This window comes from Colletotrichum lupini, chromosome 8 (assembly GCF_023278565.1).
Source record: "Colletotrichum lupini chromosome 8, complete sequence".
NCBI lineage: Eukaryota > Fungi > Ascomycota > Sordariomycetes > Glomerellales > Glomerellaceae > Colletotrichum > Colletotrichum lupini.
Genome location: NC_064681.1, coordinates 333703 through 352779, shown reverse-complemented (window position 1 = coordinate 352779; position 19077 = coordinate 333703). Strand labels below are relative to the sequence as shown.

The 19077-nt window shown below is 52.5% G+C and overlaps 8 protein-coding genes across 8 annotated transcripts; 4 read left to right on the top strand and 4 right to left on the bottom strand.

The window, feature by feature from the left end:
• Positions 1-285: 285 nt before the first annotated feature.
• CLUP02_14584 (uncharacterized protein) lies at positions 286-1140 on the bottom strand (the record flags this gene model as incomplete). The annotated part of the gene is made up of 1 exon (XM_049293511.1): positions 286-1140. The coding sequence occupies one exon, from the start codon at positions 1138-1140 to the stop codon at positions 286-288; it is 855 nt and encodes a 284-aa protein (XP_049150657.1).
• Positions 1141-1246: 106 nt separating this feature from the next.
• Positions 1247-3613, bottom strand: CLUP02_14583 (uncharacterized protein; the record flags this gene model as incomplete). Its single annotated transcript, XM_049293510.1, has 11 exons — positions 1247-1290; positions 1349-1389; positions 1463-1546; positions 1609-1876; positions 1968-2075; positions 2128-2177; positions 2224-2418; positions 2505-3035; positions 3099-3368; positions 3441-3518; positions 3579-3613. The coding sequence occupies 11 exons, from the start codon at positions 3611-3613 to the stop codon at positions 1247-1249; spliced, it is 1704 nt and encodes a 567-aa protein (XP_049150656.1).
• Positions 3614-6842: 3229 nt separating this feature from the next.
• On the top strand, positions 6843-8718 carry CLUP02_14582 (helix-loop-helix DNA-binding domain-containing protein; the record flags this gene model as incomplete). Its single annotated transcript, XM_049293509.1, has 3 exons — positions 6843-6914; positions 7221-7595; positions 7753-8718. The coding sequence occupies 3 exons, from the start codon at positions 6843-6845 to the stop codon at positions 8716-8718; spliced, it is 1413 nt and encodes a 470-aa protein (XP_049150655.1).
• Positions 8719-10867: 2149 nt separating this feature from the next.
• CLUP02_14581 (uncharacterized protein) lies at positions 10868-11776 on the top strand (the record flags this gene model as incomplete). The annotated part of the gene is made up of 3 exons (XM_049293508.1): positions 10868-11353; positions 11434-11485; positions 11565-11776. The coding sequence occupies 3 exons, from the start codon at positions 10868-10870 to the stop codon at positions 11774-11776; spliced, it is 750 nt and encodes a 249-aa protein (XP_049150654.1).
• A 1205-nt stretch (positions 11777-12981) lies between these two features.
• Positions 12982-13287, bottom strand: CLUP02_14580 (uncharacterized protein; the record flags this gene model as incomplete). The annotated part of the gene is made up of 2 exons (XM_049293507.1): positions 12982-13182; positions 13240-13287. The coding sequence occupies 2 exons, from the start codon at positions 13285-13287 to the stop codon at positions 12982-12984; spliced, it is 249 nt and encodes an 82-aa protein (XP_049150653.1).
• Positions 13288-13831: 544 nt separating this feature from the next.
• CLUP02_14579 (benzoate 4-monooxygenase cytochrome P450) lies at positions 13832-15793 on the top strand (the record flags this gene model as incomplete). Its single annotated transcript, XM_049293506.1, has 6 exons — positions 13832-13842; positions 13898-13969; positions 14060-14474; positions 14537-14768; positions 14832-15723; positions 15754-15793. 6 exons carry the CDS (start codon positions 13832-13834, stop codon positions 15791-15793), a joined length of 1662 nt encoding a protein of 553 aa, XP_049150652.1.
• A 32-nt stretch (positions 15794-15825) lies between these two features.
• On the bottom strand, positions 15826-17105 carry CLUP02_14578 (TfdA family Taurine catabolism dioxygenase TauD; the record flags this gene model as incomplete). The annotated part of the gene is made up of 4 exons (XM_049293505.1): positions 15826-15909; positions 15996-16601; positions 16647-16945; positions 17000-17105. 4 exons carry the CDS (start codon positions 17103-17105, stop codon positions 15826-15828), a joined length of 1095 nt encoding a protein of 364 aa, XP_049150651.1.
• A 532-nt stretch (positions 17106-17637) lies between these two features.
• On the top strand, positions 17638-19067 carry CLUP02_14577 (TfdA family Taurine catabolism dioxygenase TauD; the record flags this gene model as incomplete). The annotated part of the gene is made up of 4 exons (XM_049293504.1): positions 17638-18057; positions 18147-18360; positions 18417-18625; positions 18681-19067. 4 exons carry the CDS (start codon positions 17638-17640, stop codon positions 19065-19067), a joined length of 1230 nt encoding a protein of 409 aa, XP_049150650.1.
• Positions 19068-19077: the final 10 nt, after the last annotated feature.

The window sequence follows — 19077 nt, the reverse complement described above, 5'->3', positions numbered from 1 at the left end:
CCAACGACCAATCAAGCCAGAAACCATCTCCCAACTCTAGTATGGCCGAATTACTCGGATGCTTCAATGTCTAAAATGTGCCATAGGAGCATCGAAGGACTCTAAGATATTCCATATGGGATCTCCCGTACCAGCCAGCAGATTATACAGAGAACCACCAAGCTCGCGAACCTCACCTCAAGTATCGAGCACAAACGAATATGAATCTCATGGGCAACTTGGCTATCTACTCTATCCATCACCACCACCCAACATCACCACGGCCTCAACCTATCTTATACCGCTCTACCCAACAACATCCCACCCCTGCATCAAAACCTCCGCCTCAACAACCCCAACCAACCTCCTAAGCACCCCCAAAACCTCCTCATTACAAAAAACCTCGACGAGCCCATCACAACTCAACCCCCTCAACCGCTCCCTGACAACCCTAACAACAGCGACCTCCCTCTTCCTCCCCCCCTCCCCTCCCTCAAACGGCTCCTCCAACGCCTCCGCCAACGCAGCCTCAAAGTTCTCCCTCACAAGCGGTCCGATTCCCGCTTCTAGAGAAGTGAGGACCTGTCGACGGATCTCGTCCGCCAGACGCGCGCGTTCGAGGGACAAGGTCTCGGTGACTGTTTGCGTTACGAGGGCGCGGAGGGCGGCGTGGGGGTGGGTTTCTGGGGTTGTGTTCTTCATGTGGATGTCGCCGTCCATGTCGATGCTGCGGTGCGAGGAACCCGAGGAGGTGGAGGCGGGGGTTTGGGGCAGGATGATGCGCTTGCGGGGTGTGTTGTGGTTACTTTCTGGAGTTTTGAAGTCCCGGGAAGGGCTGCTGCTGCTGCTGCTGCTGCTACGTGGTGAAGGCGTCTTGGGGGTTCGTGGACGACGGCATGGCGTTGGTGTTGATGGGCGGGAGGCGGCGTGCTCTGCGGGACGGTTATTCTGTTCGGCTTGCAGCTCTGCGAAGATCTCCGCTGAGGAGCGAGGGCGGAGGCTGGGTTTCTTTCCACGGGTGAGGGTGGAGGTGAAGGGTGGGAGGGCCTTGCGGTGCGTACCTTGGCTCATGTCGATGTAGAATGGGTTTGTCTCTAAGAGGACGGCAGGGAGGTGGGCGGGCGCTGGAGGGCGTTCTGGGTTGGGGTTACTAGAGGGCATGGTAGGCTTTTTTGTTTATAATGTTGTGAGTAGTTTTCCTGTCTTGGAAAGGTTCTTGTCATGGTGAGCTCTTTCTGGTGATGATGGAATAGCAAGTGCTGGTGGTCTAGTCGCCAGCAAGGTTGATATATGTCGCGAGCTTCGCAGCTGCTGAGACTTGTGAGCCTCGTCGTGAGTCACCATAGATTCAGAGTATGTCGATAGTCACTACAGTCAAGATGAGGCAGAAACCACGCCAAGAGACAATCACTCGGCGATGAGTGAGCATCCCGGACTCATTAAGCCACTCCAGATCGATCTGTCGAGACATCCACAACACAACCATGGCTGTCCGAGTCGTTCCCAACTAGGGCAACCTGCGCAGCCGAGGGTTCGCGTCACAATTGACAGACAAAACCATGCAATTCTCGACAAAGACAAGACGAAACAAAAAGGGCATGCATGTCTTGACTCATCACAAACCGTTACAACTGTGTCGCCAAACGTGCTTTGCGCGCCAACAACGTGCCAATGTGCGCGAGCTGCACGTCCTGCAGACCGACGTGGAGTGCTAGCCCCCCTCTCATCGCCACATCAAAGTTCTCCACGGTAAGCGACGTTAGGGCCCTAGGAGGGGATGTGAGGATGTCAAATTGACAGGCAGACATTGTGGAGGGCCCCCTGGAGGGGAGAGCAAACTTCCAGCAAGATGCGGATACAAACAGCCCGTCACATTCGCGCCGTTGGAAAGCATGTGCTTGTGACTGGATGTTGACAGGGGAGGAGGAACAAGAGGAGAGGTAAAGGAAGAGGGAAAAAGCAATTCTCCTGCAAGAAAAGGGACGAACCGAGACCATGCGAACCACACTCTGCCTCTGTACGGATATTTGCGCGCAAGTTGAAAGTCTGCCTCTGCCACTCTGCGGCCTGCCAGCGGTGCCAGTAGCCAACTCCAGCTGCAAAAATAGTCCGCTCAAGGTTAACCCCCGCCTTATTTCCTCTCAAGACTCCAAGAGAGGTTTAGCTTCTCGGAGGACAAGAGCTGCAGGGTCCTCTTCCTACCACCTCAGCTCCTCAAACTAAGGCAGCAGGGTAGGTAGTCACATAGTGTAGGGTTGAGTTGTCATGTACGAAGTACTCCGTACGGGATACTGATATGCGCGTTTGCTTCTCAGAAGCACAGCACAGCACAGATCCTGCAGGTAGACCGCCCGGGAGGCCCTCCGCGAGTGCGTTGCGCCGGCCGCCGCGATGTGCAGGTCGTGTCTTGGGGAACGGGACGAGTATGCGCGCCGGTTCCTTGCTGATTTTCTTGCTGCACTTTTTTTTCTTCTCTTTTCTTCTCGGGGGGTCGGGCTGTCGTATGGTTACAAATGAATGCCAACCGTCGTTGCAACTTTGGGTAAGTGATTCGCCGAACACGGAAGATGCTGGTGCTCTTTTCGGGCTCTTGGTATTTCTTCAATCGGCGAACGGTGGAGGGCGAACCGGGACCACCGGACCGCGCAATCTCTTGTCCTTTACGCAAGTGGGAAGAAAAGGCGAGACACAGAGAGAATTGTATTCCCGAGGGTCCAGGTCCCGTTAGTGTACTCCGTAGACGGCGAGTGGAATTATCGGGATCTGGATGCGGTTGAAGCCCGGGCGGAAAGGGGGTCGGCGGCTGATTGACGGCCGATGGCAGGACGATACATTCCACATGCGATCCGTTGGTCCGCATGGCGCAAATGTGTCTCGCGGTCGGAGGTCTGCAATGTACCCGCTGGTCGCATGTATCGAATTTATTTGAATCAATTCGGATCAACAGCAAAGTGTCCTCGAAGCGGCAGGCAAGCCGCAGGCCGCAAAGCAGTGAGTCGGGAGGGTTGGAGGGAGGACCTGGGAGGAGCTGCGTGAAATAGGACTTGGCCAGTGGTCTAGACGTCACTCGGTTCGCAGATGCTGCCCATTGTAGTTGCTGTCACTGCCTCTCAAGTTACAAGTGAGTTGTGAGTTTTGACGTTGTATTCCCTCGGCGGAGAGGTACTGCGCAGAAAGGGAGAGAGTGCGACATGATGTGCAGACGGTGGCTAGGCCCGCGAGATTGGGGGGTTTCATGGTGGACGAAAGCTGGAGAGCTGTGCGTGTAAGTGAGGAGAAGCGAGCACGTAGGCACCGTAGGATGCGCGGGAATGCAGGGAACAGGGCGATCCGTAGCGGCGATCAGCACTGTCAAGTTGTCGACTGTGTTGGAGTCTATGTGATGCTTGCTGTACAAGTGAGTGTGAGTGTTGTTGAAATGCCATGTTGCTTGGGCAGAGATGGGTGTCAGCCAAACAAACAGTAGGGACACTATCATTACCAGAGCAAGTAGCTTCAGCTCATTGCAAAGTGTTATTGTCGCAAGCTTTCCGTGGCATCTGTGCTTGCACATGTCAACTCCCCATGATCAATGATGATCCATGGAAGATGGTATCCACTGGGATGCCGTCACCACAAGGCCCAAAAGTGACATGCTGCTGACCTGCTCGGTTCGGATAAATTAAGAACAGAAAAAGAAGGGGAGAAAAAAAAAGAGGAAACAGACAAGGACCAGGAAGAGAGGGAGAGAGAGAGAGACTGGAGATTGGATGAGATGTTGTTGTCAGAATCAAAGATGAAAATGTTACGAGAAGACGGCCACTTTGAAAATTCAACAGCAGCACGGGAACAGTCGGGAGGACCTTGGTCATGTATTTCACCATACAATTACTGCGGCGACGATACTTGATGACTACTCGCACGCACGTCGACCGTCCCATTGGCTCCGGTCTGGGCCGAGCGGGTCCTCCCCTGCCCTGGGGCGGTTGGTTCCTGCCTCGTTCGATTCCCCCAGCGGATGGGCTGTTTGTCAATTTTGGCAGCGACGTTCGACACTGCACGAAAATCAGACCACCTGCCTCCACCGCACAGCATTCACCGCACACCCCCGTCCTCTTCCTACACCCCTTCCCTTCCTCCCTTCTCACCACCAAACAGCAACAATCACAGACCTACGGCCTACGGAGTATACCATCATCAACACTGAACACTCCAATACGCAGTACACCATTGACCATCCACCATCCACCATACCTTGCGGATACTCCATCGTCCACCACCCATCATATCGACACTTCATCTCTCAACCTTGGAACCAACACTCGCCAGTGCTGCATCGGCGCATCGCTGCCCCTTCATGTCCCGCCATGCGCCCATTATGCGCTCCATAGACCTCCAACGTGCCATCCCACAACCAAGGAACCCATCAGACTCAGCCTTAGCGAACTTGGCAATCTTCCCAGGCCATTCGACAGTATCAATCTCTCCATTGGCCTCCTTACTCGTGTTGCTGTCTGCCGTGCCTCTTGCGTCGAGTTCCGGCGATGCGTGCGATGCGAGGCAGTGCGAAGCGATTACGGATGACTCGTTGCATTACCACCGCCGTCATCCGTCAGACTTGAATTACCGTTGCCGGAGACCGGCGGGCCCTTGCTGTTTCCAGGACACCCAACGCCCTGGACGCGAATCCTGTACGCTTCGGCTCCGTGACTCGGCATCCTCGGGCCTTGACTGAGCAACTCCTCGGTCGCAAACGTCCGCTGCTCTCTCAGCTCTGCCAACAGCCAACTCTTGGATTTTTCTTGCCTCGCCCAATAGTAGCCGGGCAGTGAGAATATCTACCTTTGCTAGGTACCTACGCAGTAGGCAAAGTATCTTGCTCATTCCGAGTGAAGAATACTGGCAGCCGCAATCAGTGTTGGAGTGCTCGGCAGCATCAGAAGCCGGCCACTCGGAACGACTGGGGACTCGGGAGGGACATGACCGCCAGCACAGCGCAAATCATCGACGTGTCTCTTGCCTCTTGGGTCGAGTGGCCGGCACGCCTCGAGGCATGGCGATGCGCCCGACAAAAGCTTCGAATCCTTCTCCTTCCCCCTTCCTTGTTCGAGGGCTGACGAGACCGGCGACACGGCATGCCAGGGAAGTGGAATTCAGCTACCTACCTGCCACTACCTACGTACCTATTCGTATGGATACCTACATTAGGTGTCGGGCTGTTAGTGCCATAGAGGCCAAGTCTCAGTGTGGGTGGGAGGGACCCTGGAGATCTCGATCGTCTTCTGCCTGCCGCGGGCCACCTGTCAAACGGTCACCCACAGAAACAGGAACGAGAGGCAACGGCCGCCAGGAGGTAGTGACAGCTTCAACAGACTGTCGTCTAGGATGTAGTCACAGACCCGCGAGGTCCTGTCTTGATCGTCGACAAGATAGCGAGCAACGACGTCAGCCATGATCCCACCAGTAGTCCAGGGAGCAGCACTGTCCAGGATGTTGTTATGCACGTCAGGAAAATAACATGCCTAGCTGCCTACTTGCTTTGCCTGGATACACGATAATCGTCAATGGCCTCAAAAGCTCCAACAGGATTTACCTTTTCCATCCAATCTGTCAGTCTGGACCGGCCCCATGCGCCGTTTACGTCCAATTAGGTAATGTCAGACGTCCAAGTTTGAACTTGAACAGCTTCACGACTCGACACCTCGCAGTCTCACACGCCCCCCCTTCCTACCGTAAGGTCTTAGCTCCTCCCCATCTCGGTCAAGATGGACGAGATCTTGGTTTTGCGCCCATGGTTCTTTGAGCTTTGGAGTCTTGGGCGCATTTTGTGACAGGCTTGGGTTCCTCTGGGAAGGCCGGGGGCCACGGGGAAGGGGGGGGGGTTCCTGATTCAGATGCATTCCCACATCCATCGCACGAGATGGAAGGCACGTTGGGCACCACAACCAAGGTTGAGATATCCGATTTCCGAGGTTTTTTCCTTTGGTCTTGCTTTTGGATGAATCGCCAAAAGATTTGAACCGCAAACATATCGTCAGGTTGCATGCAAGATGATGATGACGGGTGTCCTAGTCAAAAGTAGACCAGATCGCGATGAAGGAAAAAAAAAAAAAAAAAAGGCGCGCTCGCTTCCGATCAGATGCGCCCCCCAATGGCCCCCCAATGGCCTCATGGAAACGGTTTCCTCCCCTCAATCTCGCAGTACCTTGTAAATCCATAGTAGGCAGTTTAGTCAAGATGGGCGTTCCGGTCCGCAGAGTTGGCGACGGGCTGCGGATGGGCAAGTGCTGCCAAGGTCCCGAGGTGCCCCTCCATCGTTCTATTCTCTTTCCATTTCGTCGTGTGTTGACAGTTTTCCCCCTTCCGGGATTTGACGCCAAAATACACCACAGTACACGCCCCCCCAGTCTCGGGCACCCACCCCCCCTGGACCTTGTCAGCCGCTCTTTTGCTTTTTCCCGCCTAGCTTGGTCTGGAATTAGGCGTGGCAGCAGGAGCAGCAGCAGCAAGTATCGAGTACCTCTTCCTGAATCTCTCCCTCTCAACCAAGTCCGAGGTTTAATACCAGTAAGTACCTAAGTTATCATTCTCGTTTCGTTTCGCGGGCTCGACAGGACAGACTGGGAAACCTTTCTGCAGAGGACCGCTGTGTTTATGGACTACCTACTCGTGTATAGATTCAGTGCAGGTCTTGCATACAACGCTCTAACATATGCAGCATACCTACGCAGTAGTGTCATAAGGGAGTGAGAAGAAGAGAGAGAGAATCGGTGCAGGGTAAAGGACTCAAGGAACGTATGTGTGTACCATGTACCCGTACCCTGTACCGTACAGATGGACCCTCCTTGGTGCATGTGTCAAAGAGACTCCCCACAGCACCTCTCATGTCAATCATCAGTCTTTCCCACCGTCGGATCCGTCCGCCCGTACCATTCACACACTCTGTCGCCTACCGAGTACGCAGTATTGTCGACTCTGTATCCATACCGAGAGTCGTGGGAGTACTTTGGTCACATTTTCCTTTGCTCAACCACCCCGTGCTCGTATGACGAGCCCGTCCATCGCCAGTTTTGCTCGCCGTTCCAACCCGCGCCCGCCTTACCATCACGCCCCCCAATGATCCATCCCTCCAAGTCCACCCTACCCGCATCCCAGCATTCGGACCTCAACCCCGGCTCATGGCCGATTTTCTTGGCCATTGACTCTCTTTATGCCTACGCAACACCCATGCTTCACCATGTTCTGTTTTACTCGCCTTTTAGTATATAGCTTTGCCGTCCGTCTTGTTGTCTCCCCACCTGTCCACTCTCGAACCATCAGCCTCATCTAAAGTAACATCATACCTTACTACATACAGTACCTTACCAGTATCGTCTTCTCTCGCCATCGGCATCTCGACACACCCACAAACACACACGCACACATATCTCAACACCGGCCCCTCGTCAACTCACTTCCCGAGTAACGCCACCAGCACCTCGCATCTTCAATCAACGACAATTCCTCCAGACCGGTCCATCGTCAGATTCCCCCCCTCACCTCCCACACCCCAGTCAACCTACCCCTCCATGAATCGCACCATGGCTCAACAACAGTCCTTTGACTATTATCAAGTACCTCCGATGCCTCAATCAATGGTATGTAGTCTTTTCTTTCCTCCCCTTTAAACCAGCCTGCCATTCCCGACTTACACACGACGACTTGACCCAATTGGCATCAAGTCTCTCTCACACCTGCATAACCAACACTTCTTCCCTCTGCGTCAGCACCCAACTAACACTGCATCTCCAACAGAGCCCACCGGAGCTGTCTCCGCTCTCCTTCTACGACACCCAAGCCGACTTCAGCGCAGACTCGGCCCCGTCCCGCGGCTCCCCCGTCTCCCCCGTCTTCCCGACCTCCTCCTTCCAGCTCCCCACCGGCGGCGACTGGCCCGCCTACTTTGAGAAGCCCGCCCTCTCCCCGGACCTCGACGTCTTTTACGGCGAATCCTTTGGCAGCCCAATGTCCTTCCTCTCCCCCCAGAACCTCACCCTCAGCCCCAGCGCCAACCCGTCCGACCTCATGTCCGACGCCGTCGCCTTTGGCCGCGAGGGCATCAACGACACGCAGCCCCTCTTCCAGACCCTCGACGCGCCCGCCCGGCCGCAGCCTCAACCTCAACCTCAAACCCAGCAGCCCGCAAAGTCGCCCCGTCTCGCCCGGACGACATCCGCACCCTCCTCTCGTCCCCAACAACAGCCGCAACAGCGCCAACAGCAACAAACACAAACACAAACACAACAGCGAACCTCCCCGCGCACCAACGACCTCAAGCGCAAATCCTCCGCCTCCTCCGCCTCCTCCCGCTCCGCCTCCCCCGAACCCCCCGCCCGCCGCACAAAACACTCGGAACCCTCCAAGAACCCGCATAACATGATTGAAAAGCGCTACCGCGTTAATATTAACGAGAAAATTATCGCCCTCCGCGACGCCGTCCCCTCGCTGCGGTGCGTCGTCCAGCATACCGAAAACCCGCACGCCGCCGCTGCCGCCGCCGCCGAGAGCGACGAGGCGATTGACGTCGTCGAGGAGTTGGGCGGGTTGATGCCCGCGCGCAAGCTGAACAAGGCGACGATCCTGAGCAAGGCGACCGAGTACATCGCGCACCTGGAGAAGAAGAATTCGCAGCTGTGGAAGGAGAATGAGGCGTTGGAGAAGAGGCTTGCGGAGGCGCAGCAGTGGCAGCGGGCGCAGGCCGAGGGACCTTTTTGGTCTTGATGGGCTGGGTGTTGTCCTTGCGCATGGTATCGAATACGAAAGCCAAAGAAAGAGATGGAGTGCATCATAGAAGGGTGTTTACAAAAATCCAACCATTGGGTAGATGGAAAGAAAGGGGGGAAAAGGCGCGAGGTTTTCCGGCAGTTGACACTGTTTTTGACGACTTTGGAATTCTCTTTTCTTACAAGGGCGTTCTTTTACGGTACTGGGCGGGGAGACTCGATGGGAAGAAAAGGGGAAAACTGGATTGTTTTTGAAATGTATACCACGGGGATGATTCCATCATCAAAAGAAGGCGTTTTACGGGTTGTTTGAGTAGGGGACATTCGAAGAGGGTTTTTGACGAGGTTTACCTGTCAAAGAAGCTTTACCTTGGGTGGAAGATTCAGAGGTATTATCTAGGAAAGGTGGCCTTTGGTTTACCGAAACTCTCCGCTTTCTTGCTTCGCATGAAAGATGCGAATAATGAAGAGATGTTTTGAACTACATTACATGCTTTGGGGCAGCTGTCTGTGAGGTCGAGGCAGCTCGAACCCTCAGTTGCCATTAGCTCAGTTGGTGCTGTCGGCTGTGCAGTGACCTGTATTTGCGTGTACAAATCCTCTGAATTCAATAAAAGCTGCAACAGTCTTGGTCCCCTTAAGTGACCCTTTCAGTGATCTCAATACCTCGAGCCCTTTATCCCCTCGAAGGTTCCATCAGCACCGTTGATAAAGCTCTGACCCTCCCCGTGGCTAATTCTTCAAGGGCGAGCGACACTATCGAGACATCTTCAGCGTCCCGTGTTCTCCCAGCAGCCCCATCTCCGAGAATCGGCAAACTCGGGCGGCCCAAGGGGAAAATAACACGCCTCCAACGCCCCGACACGCAGCCCGCCTCACCCTAGTGCGTGCCACAGTCCACTAGCCCCCACCGGCGGAACCAAAGACGTCGGCCGAGGCGCGATCCTTCGGCTCCGGGATGTCTTTTCGGAACCCGTGGTCCGGCGTGCACTACCTAGAAGTAGCGTCCGCCGCTGCGAGCAGGGAAGTCAGTCGAATAATCCGATGTGAAAGGGCTATCCCGACGTGAAGTAGATGGATAGGGTTGATCCGTCTGTTGAACCACGGGGGCGAATACCTCCAGTCATACAAGATCATTGGCTAGACTACATATCTGAGGTGAGGGCGGCGGCGTTTGCTATAACCTTTTTCCATAGCTGTGGTGGCCACGTAGAGCTTTGCTAGTAAATGGGGATGGACTCGAGCAAAGTATTGTGAGATTAGTTGTAGACGTCGGTAACATCTTGAACAGCGTGATTTGGAGCCAAAGTGGAACAGAGAGAGAGAGAGACTGATGCAGGACAGTGTGAATGGGCCTTTGCAGTCTGAGCATCATCAGCAAAGGTCCATAGTCTGGGCCACTGGTATTCAACAGACTATGAAGACTAGTCATACATATAAGAGTATACTACATAATGCCGGCTATCGGGGCCTGAGAAGCAGTGAGAGTCAGAGAGAGCAGGGCCTGTGACTACACGTGAGTTGAAAGCAGGAAGATGGCTGGACCATGTTACGAAGATCTACTATAATGATGCCGCTGAGTTCCTAGGGAGATTAGTTTTGAAGCGAGCAGTGGAGTAATGTTACCCATTTGAATGTATACTAACCGACGACTGAGTTGACCTACTCAGGAGCGCTGTGCGAGAGTCAACGTCATCCATCCACAATGGTATACCGTAACAATACTCTTGTCCGAAGAAAGAGGGTCTGCTCATTCGAAGCGTTCAAATCTTTTTGTGGTTTTGTTCCATTTGTTCTGGCTTTGAGATATCTCAAGTTTGTGCGTGATGTTCAAAGCAGCACGAGTAGAACCATTGTTGGCGTGCTCTCCTTTGTCCATTGTTTGGAAAGTGACCGGTTTCGCAGACAGCTTTCTCCCGCTGATTCTGGGTAAACCAGAACACCGGTATGATAATCGAAGATGAACCATCGTGGCTGTCACAAAGCCGGTGGTAAACCAAACATGTATAAGAGAACGCGACCCAAGACGTGGGAAGCAGCTGTAAGGTACATAGCCATCGGCGAAGACATAAACACACACCACACCACACCACACCCACACAGGCAAGGGCCAACACAACTACACACGCTTGAGACCAAGACGCGAAATGGACCCTCCTCCCAGACGTCTCAGACTCGTTCCCAAGGTCACCTTCATTCTCTCATCCATCGCCATACACTATCAAGTCGTCAAATTCGTTTACAACAACTATACACCACATGATCTCCTGAACCCGTCCCTACTCTTCGTTCTACCGTGTACGATATTCATCATCAGTCATGGTCTTAGTGTTCTAAGACACCACGCGTTCATAATTGCTTTAAGAAGGGAATTCGGGGTGATTGGTCTGTGGCTATTTTACTTTTTACCAGTCCTCATCCAAATTGTCTTGTGGCTGAGGTTAGCACAATGGGTCACTGCGACAGTTCCATGGCTGATGATATCGGCATTCAGGCTGTCCCCCATCGTTATACTGTTGTTTCTCGCCGTCCAGCTGTGGAGGAGGACAAGCAGACAGACCCAGCAGTTCCCTGCGCGCGAGCATCGGCTCGCGGCGCAACGGGTGGATGAGTTAGCCGATGGGCCTATTCACGTTCCGATGCAGGAGTTGAATGACAATTGGATATTCTGAGATGCTGTTTGATCGTAGAAGACTGAGTTGCTATATGCGAGGTTACTTATACTACAAATTTGACACATAGTGCCACCGAGTTGTGTTATTCTAGTAAGATCGCTTTGCTGTGAAGGATTAGTCTGATTCATTTTCCCCTCGTGAGAACCTTTTTGCTGGCTCGGGCTACTAGGGCGCGGCGCTATATCTAAAGCCAGACTTTCATACGGACTCCTCGTGATGGCCGACGGAGAGAATCAAACGACAGGCGATTTGGACAATGGAGTTCGCGTATCGTCTAGAAAAACAGTCTCGAGTGCCGTTCCTGGCGACGGATCAGTTGGTGGGAATTCACGATATGACTACGTGCTGAGCGTCTCATCCATCCTGACCAGAAACATGTAGCCGGTGATTGATCAGAACACTCGACTAAGCCGGTGCTCAAGTGATGATGGACCTCGTATCGATAGTGTGAATAATGAAGTAGCGGTCATGCTCACTATCCAGCGGGTTTATCTCCAAGTTTCGCATCAAATTAATCTCTCGGTCTCTGGAGACTCCGTGAGATAGCGATAGGGCAGCAGCCGTGGTCTTTGGGCTTGGTCTCGCGGCACCCTAACCCTACTTTGTGAAGTGGCAAAACTTGGTGCTTACCGTACTTAACTAGTCGTTGCATGTATCAACCTCACCTCAAGAGAGCACCAATTGATGTATCGTACATAAGCATTTTGGCTGACATCCGGGTTGTCGTAGGGCAATTCCTGCGCTCAGGCATGCATGACAGCTGGCGCGAGACCGAACATTGAGTCGTGTAGATCGGCCCCAGGCTGCGATTTTCTGTACAACCCGTGGCGAGGCTATTTGGACATCTTCCAATCACCGGCCACGCCCACAGCTACATAAAGACGTTCTAGAGGTGACAAAAAGTTGCGCTTGCCCACAGTGCCCCTTGACAGAAAGTGCATCCAGAAACAGGCCCTGCAAGGAATGAATAGTTGGATTCTTTCCAGACCGGCCACCGCTGCAAGTATGAAAGGATAGAATGCTCGATTTACAAGAGGTTCGTTCAAATGTGGCATGGTTCAGCAAGCCTCGTCTTGGCCCGTCAACTAAGCCTGAGGTCCCTGGTTCGTACATCAGAAAGCATTTTCAAGTTGAAGAAGCGAGATGAGCGTTCATGCCACAAGAGAACATAATGATCACATCTGAACCCACGCCGATGCCCTACACAGTTTACCTCTGGTCGTTGCTCTTACACTAAACCTAATGGATAGACCATGGGCTAAACATTCCTAAAGCGGGTATGTATTTCCGCCATGCACCAGGTAAACCCCACCTTGTGTGAAACTCTTTTTCGACAACGCTCACCAGTCCTTAGCAGAGACATGTGTAACAAAGCGCACAATCGCAGGTATCACGTACGAAAAGGGATCTTTTGACACTGGTTCGAACAAAGCTCCGCCTGGGTGGCAGATGAAAGGACGGCTTGCAAAACCGATGGGGAGTTCGAGATACGCACTCCGTACATGAATAGATTGCTGAGGGGCTCTAGTCAGCGTACGAGTACACAGAATTCCTTTCCCTGATCCCGGTGGAAAATATCCTTCCCCCTAGTTGTTCGGATTCGGGGTCTGCTTGTCGCAAGTCGCCCAGTCGCAGCCCTTGGGGTCCTTCCTTCCGTCTCGTGGGTCGCACTGGCTAGGACACCAGGCGTTTTGATAGGTAACGCCATTGGGCTTCTCGTAAGGGTTGCAGTGGAATCCGCCCTGTGTGCATGTGCTGCCGGGGTTCCCGACGCCGTATGCAGAGGCCTATGCTGTCGTCAGTAGGTCGTCATACTCGTGATAGAGCTCATGGAGCATACTTACCATGCTGAAAGACAGAGCAGTGGTGACGAGAAGGTTGTTCAGTTGCATGGTGGTGGAGGAATATTTACGAAGAAGGAGTCAACAGTACTGATAGCGAGCGTGATGTCAACGGCAAAGCGAAGATGAGCTGGAAGTGAGAATGTTTGTACAGTGACGCAGTCAGCGAGAGACACGGCTTTTGTAGAGAGTTAGAGAAGCATTGGAGACGGCCAGCCCGAGGTTTTACGGAAGTATAATAAGTTGCATTTGTTTAGCATCATCTGATTCCTGATAAATTGCGCATGAACTTTCTCGGCCTGGTCGACCAAAGCTTCCTGTTCATTTGAGGCATCCCCATATGCTCGATACTTCATGGGGTCGGAGTCATACAAACGGCTTAAGCATGTGAGATATTTCAACTGAATCGCGCAAAGCGGACACCGTCTAAATTGCCGTGAAGAGAGTCTTTCGAAGGGAATATCTCCGTCAGAATACTAAAGGAAGATATTAATAAATGCGGGCGTGGTAGGTGGCGCAAGTATCCATTGCTCCCTAGGAATGAACAACACTTTCCCAAATGTAGTTCCAGAGATTGATTCCAAGCTGAGAGAACATGGCTAGCGTGTCACATCAGCCCGGTTGTTGATCAGAGGACCCCATTGTCATGGGCCACGCACAGAGAAGCCAAGACGGCAGTCAGGCTCGTCCGTATCCCGCCCGTCGCTAACGACAGAGGCCACCTTGGTCTAAGGTAAGTTCAAGTCCCGATCTAGAAACCCGAGCCTCGGCAGATCGTTGAGGGGTAAGGAACATACCGACTCCTGGTCAAAGACAAAATAAGACATCTTTACCTTGACCCGTTCTCACATCACCACACCCGCATCGAAATATCCACAGATTTTGACCCGACGCCCTGCGGCTTCATGATGGAACTCCCACAATCAATCAATTTGACGAGCATTCTCGTTTCTGTACTCATATTGGCAGCAACGTTTTGCTTCAAATGCGTCATCGACAGTCACCGGGCGCGTTTGTCTGACATCCCGGGTCCTTGGATTGCTCGGTACACAAACCTGTACGCGGTCTATTTAGCCTGGCGTACCGAACGGGGTTCATCGAAACTAAACATCTTGGACGATCTCCGAGACACATATGGCGATGTGATTCGCCTAGGACCTCGCTCGGTTACGGTGTTCGATCCTTTCGCCGTGCCAGTCATTTATGGTGTTCGATCTCGGCTTAACAAGGTTGATAAAGTCAACAATTGTATTGTTGGAAGAATTTGGAATTCTGATGCTAATGACTGCGAGTCTTTCAGGGTGAAGCATACATACCTTTCCGTCAATCCGGGGTGACGACAAGTCTCCTTAGTATTCAAGAGGAGACGATTCACTCACGATATCGGCGCCTGGTATCGAATGCTTATTCGATGACGTCGTTGAAAGCTTATGAGCCCTATGTTGATGAGCTCATCTCCAAGTTCATAAAAGTTTGTGAGGAACACGCTGAGAAGAAGCAGGTGCTGAATTTGAGCCGCTGGTGCTACAACTGTCAGCCCAATCCCTCTGTTTTCACTTGTTGAAGCTGAAAGGCTGACTCCAGTACGCGAATAGACTGCTTCGACGTCGTTGCGAAACTGTCTCTGGGCAAACCTCTTGGCTTTCTCGATGGATATGACACGTATGGTCTGTATGAAAAAGTCAAGCGATTTGGGGCATACGTCGCCATCGTCTCCCAAATGCCCTGGCTGCACAAGGTCGTCCAAGAAAACTTCGTGATGAGGCGCTCGAGGCCATCGCCATTTCTCAAAGTTGTGTCCGAGACTGTCAACGAACGTGTCTACCAAGGCAAATCTGATACCCGACCGGACCTGTTGTCTTACTTCGTCTCCACGCATGAGCAACAGCCTCAGCTCATGACAACCAAGCAGGTCGCAATATCGGCCTCAGGGAACCTGATTGCCGGCAGTCTTAGCCCCGGGAAGACTTTCCACGAAATGTGCAAGTACCTGGCAAGCAACCCAGCCTCACAGGACAAGTTGTACGCGGAACTGAAAGAAGGTGGATGCGGATCGTTTCCGACTTTTGACGAACTTCAGGAACTGCCGGACCTATTGGGTGTTGTCAAAGAAGCCTTACGTCTTCACAGCTCTGCCTCGTTCAATCTGCAGCGAGTCACTTCTTCGGCGGGTTTGCGGCTACCCAATGGCGTGTTTATTCCAGGACACATCAATATCGGCTGTCCAGCTTCTCAAATCAACCGGGACCGCCATGTGTTTGGTCAGGATGCCGATGTATACATCCCAGAAAGATGGATGAAGAGAACGGCGGAGACTGACGAGGAATATCTCGAAAGAAAGGGTTTAATGGAGAAGACGGAGCTCACTTTTGGGCAGGGATCGCGGACGTGCATTGGCAAGAATATATTTGCCTTGGAGGTGTACAAAGTCGTGGCTACCTTAGTGAGCCTCTACAAGGTGCGCACCGTCACTTACTTCTGGCTCTTGTAACATCTGCTGATATTGTGTTTTTGAAGTTTGAGAAAGTTGGAGGTCCAGGAGGCGAGGTCACCGTAAGATTGGCTCGCAGAGTTCAATGAACACGATGATCAGAAGAAGTAAATCCGGATGAAGTGGGCTTCGTTCTTCTGATCGTATTCGCCCCTGAACAGGGGCATATCAATGACTATGAGCTGGGTTACATTTATTCATGTTTTCAGCAATCGGAACCTTGAGGCGGTCTACTAGCTGCCATATTACACTGCCTGAATAGGCGAACCTCGTTCTCCGCGAAGGCCCCAACAATGGAGTGCATAACGCCATGATTGTTGAAGAGAACGAGGTCACCCTCCTCCCAATCATGAGGATACACGTATTGCGGGCTGATTGCTGGTCGTTGCAGTCTGTAAATCAACTCTCTGACCTCTTTCAAGTCCTCCATTACCGTTCCATCCTTAAGATGGATCCTGCGCGCTGGCGTCGGGTACACCATCATGGCAAACTTTCCCGTTACCGGATTCTTCCATGCCATAGGGTATCTCCTGATCTTTTCCTCCTCAATCTCTGGGAGCTGGTCTTCAGACAGCTCTAGACCTTCTGAGAAAAGACCTAGGCCATTTGACCTCGCCTTCGCCTTGCTCATCCAGATGTACGGGTGTGGGCTGTACTCGATCGTGCTGGTCTTGACAAACTCCTGATCCTCCTCCGATAGTAATTCAAACATGCGGTATCCACTGATGAAAGCTGTCGTTCCCAAAGGTACTTCTAGCTCGTCTCCAGTCCCATCGTCGTAGCGACAGATCTGCCGCCGCCCCTTAGGTACCCTGCAAGCAAACAGCGATGTGACGAGAGGCGGGTCCAGGTTGTACATGGCCGAGTCAATGTGCTATCGGTAAAAGTGGGTATAGTCGTAGTCCTCAGCTTCCGGAACAGGATGCTTATGAAAGGTCTTGTGGTGAGGGTGGGTGAGCTTGAGATTCTCCAGTCCTTCGAACTCGACTACTGCGCCGTGGCCGATGACTTGCACTTGCGGCTGAGATGGCAGGGTGGTCAGATCCTTGTGGAGGACGCTGCGTTTGTCGATGCGGGAACCATGGCTGTATGTACTTGCTTCAGGGTCGAATAGGCGGGTGAGTTCGTATTGGGCTTTTGGTGAGAGGTTGTGCTGGCCTTTGATCAGGACAACGTTGTTGTTATAGAGAGCTTCTCTAATAACTTGAAAACTTTCATCTACGCATATGGTTAGCTTGATGAGTGTGTTTGCTTCTGGACACATATACTTACCATCGATGTGTTCGAGATCAATCCCCGAAAGTTCGGCTCCGAAATCGACAGCTGATTTCTCAAACGGCTTGGGAAGAGGGGAAATCTCAACTCCAACGGCTGCCATGATGAAAGTCAGGAAAAAGTAAGCGATGATTCGTGTTCGAGGAGTTAAGTTAAATATTCCCTGAAAGAGGGACACTTGGACTTCATCACCGTATATATATCAACCGAAACGTTCTTTCAGAGATGCATTTGGCTAATGCGGGCGAGTTGCACAAACTGGCCCGCCTCTCTGTGTGCCCGGAGATAATCGACGGAAACAGTGTTTGGACCATTCCTGCGACGTGCGGGTGACATGAAGGACTCGCCCGCATGCATCTCATTGCTTGGCCAATGAGAGACTGTGACAATACGATTACTACGCGTCACTGCGTGTTATATGACAGGAGAAGGACAGAACTGGCGATGCGGAAGAGCATGTTCAACTCACCCGCTCCAAATTGGCAGAAAGTTCAAAGTCGTCGATGTAAAGGTAAGGCTGGTTGGCTATAAGTTCATGCGGCTACCCGGGCTCATGAACGGCTCATCAACCCACAGACTCAATCAATTATATTCTTTAGCCCTGTCACCTTCATCGTGTTGATCATACAGTGACAATGGGCAGCCTCACTTCCCCATCTCAAGGACTCTCCTTCAGGGAGCTCCCGACCTCCCTTCGTGAGTCTTCTTTGATTGGGGCCGAAGTTCACCTGCCCTCATTAATGGATGTCCTGGACGTAGACGCGTTGTCAGAAAAAGACCTCGAAACCTTCAGAAGAGCCCTGTTCGAAAACCAGGTCGTGGTCATCAAGAACCAGACGGGCATCGCGCCTGAGACTCTGCCTAAGCTGACCAAAGTCTTCGACCCGACTGCGACTGATATTCATTCTGCTGGCGAGAAGGCCGTTAGTGACCCCAGGAATCTTCTTTCGGCATACAAAGCAGGAAGAATTCCAAGAGCACCGCAAGTGGGCATCATCGGCAGCGGCAAGTTTAAGAACTATGAAGGAGTTGAAGAGTTGGAGGTGATCCATCTGGTATGCCTGAATCCTATCGTTGATCAGCTGACTAATTGAATTTTGGAAACCGCAAACCATGGGCGATCTGAGCTAATAAGTCCGGCCAGGATCATACTTTGTTTCATGAGAAGCCTCTGTCGGAGGAGGAGCTAGGCAATGGATATACCCGTCCATACCGGTGGCACATGGACACTCCCTTCTACCAGCGTTTGCCTGGCGAAGTCACCATCCTTCACGCGGTTAAGGTGCCGAACCTGCCTGATCAGAAACTCAAATTTCCAGACGGGAAAGAAAAGAGCATTGCTGCTGGATCCACAGCCTGTAAGTCTAGTGCTAAAATTCGCACTCTGAAGACGCATGATTGACCTTTTCGTCAGTCTTCTCCGGGGCCCGGACATTTCAATTGCTGACCCCGGCTGAGCAAGAATTTGCTCTTAACACGACTGTAACATACGCTCCTCAAGCCTATGAATACATCAGACAATGCAAAGCGACGGAAGACGGATTGTCGATCCCAACAATGGGGAAAGAGGTTCCCATAGAGCAACTCTCTGAATGGTCTTGGGAAAATGTTGCTGAACATCCCGTAAGTCACCCAATTCCATCTGGAGTCTTCTCAATGTTGTACTGACAAGCCTCAGATGGTCTGGCGCAACCCGTTGAACCCCGACCGACCATTTCTCCAGGTTCATGGTTGCTGCGTATTCAAGCTGACAACTCGGGATCCGGCGACGGGCGAAGTATCAGTCGTAGATGATGTCGCCAAAGTCCGCGAGATCGTCTACGGCTTCCAGAAGAGAATCTGGGCGGCAGAGAATATCTACGCTCACCGGTGGGAGGAAGGTGATGTCGTGATCTTTCACAATCGCGGCGTCATGCACAGCATCACAGGACAATTGTCTCAGTATAAGGAGGACGAGGAAAAGAAGAGACTGATGTGGCAGTGTACGATGACTAGTGGCACGGCGCCGCAGCCATTCAGAAAACAGCCCGGGGTTGTTGAGACTGGGTTCGCCAAGGCGGCATGAGCGACAGGAT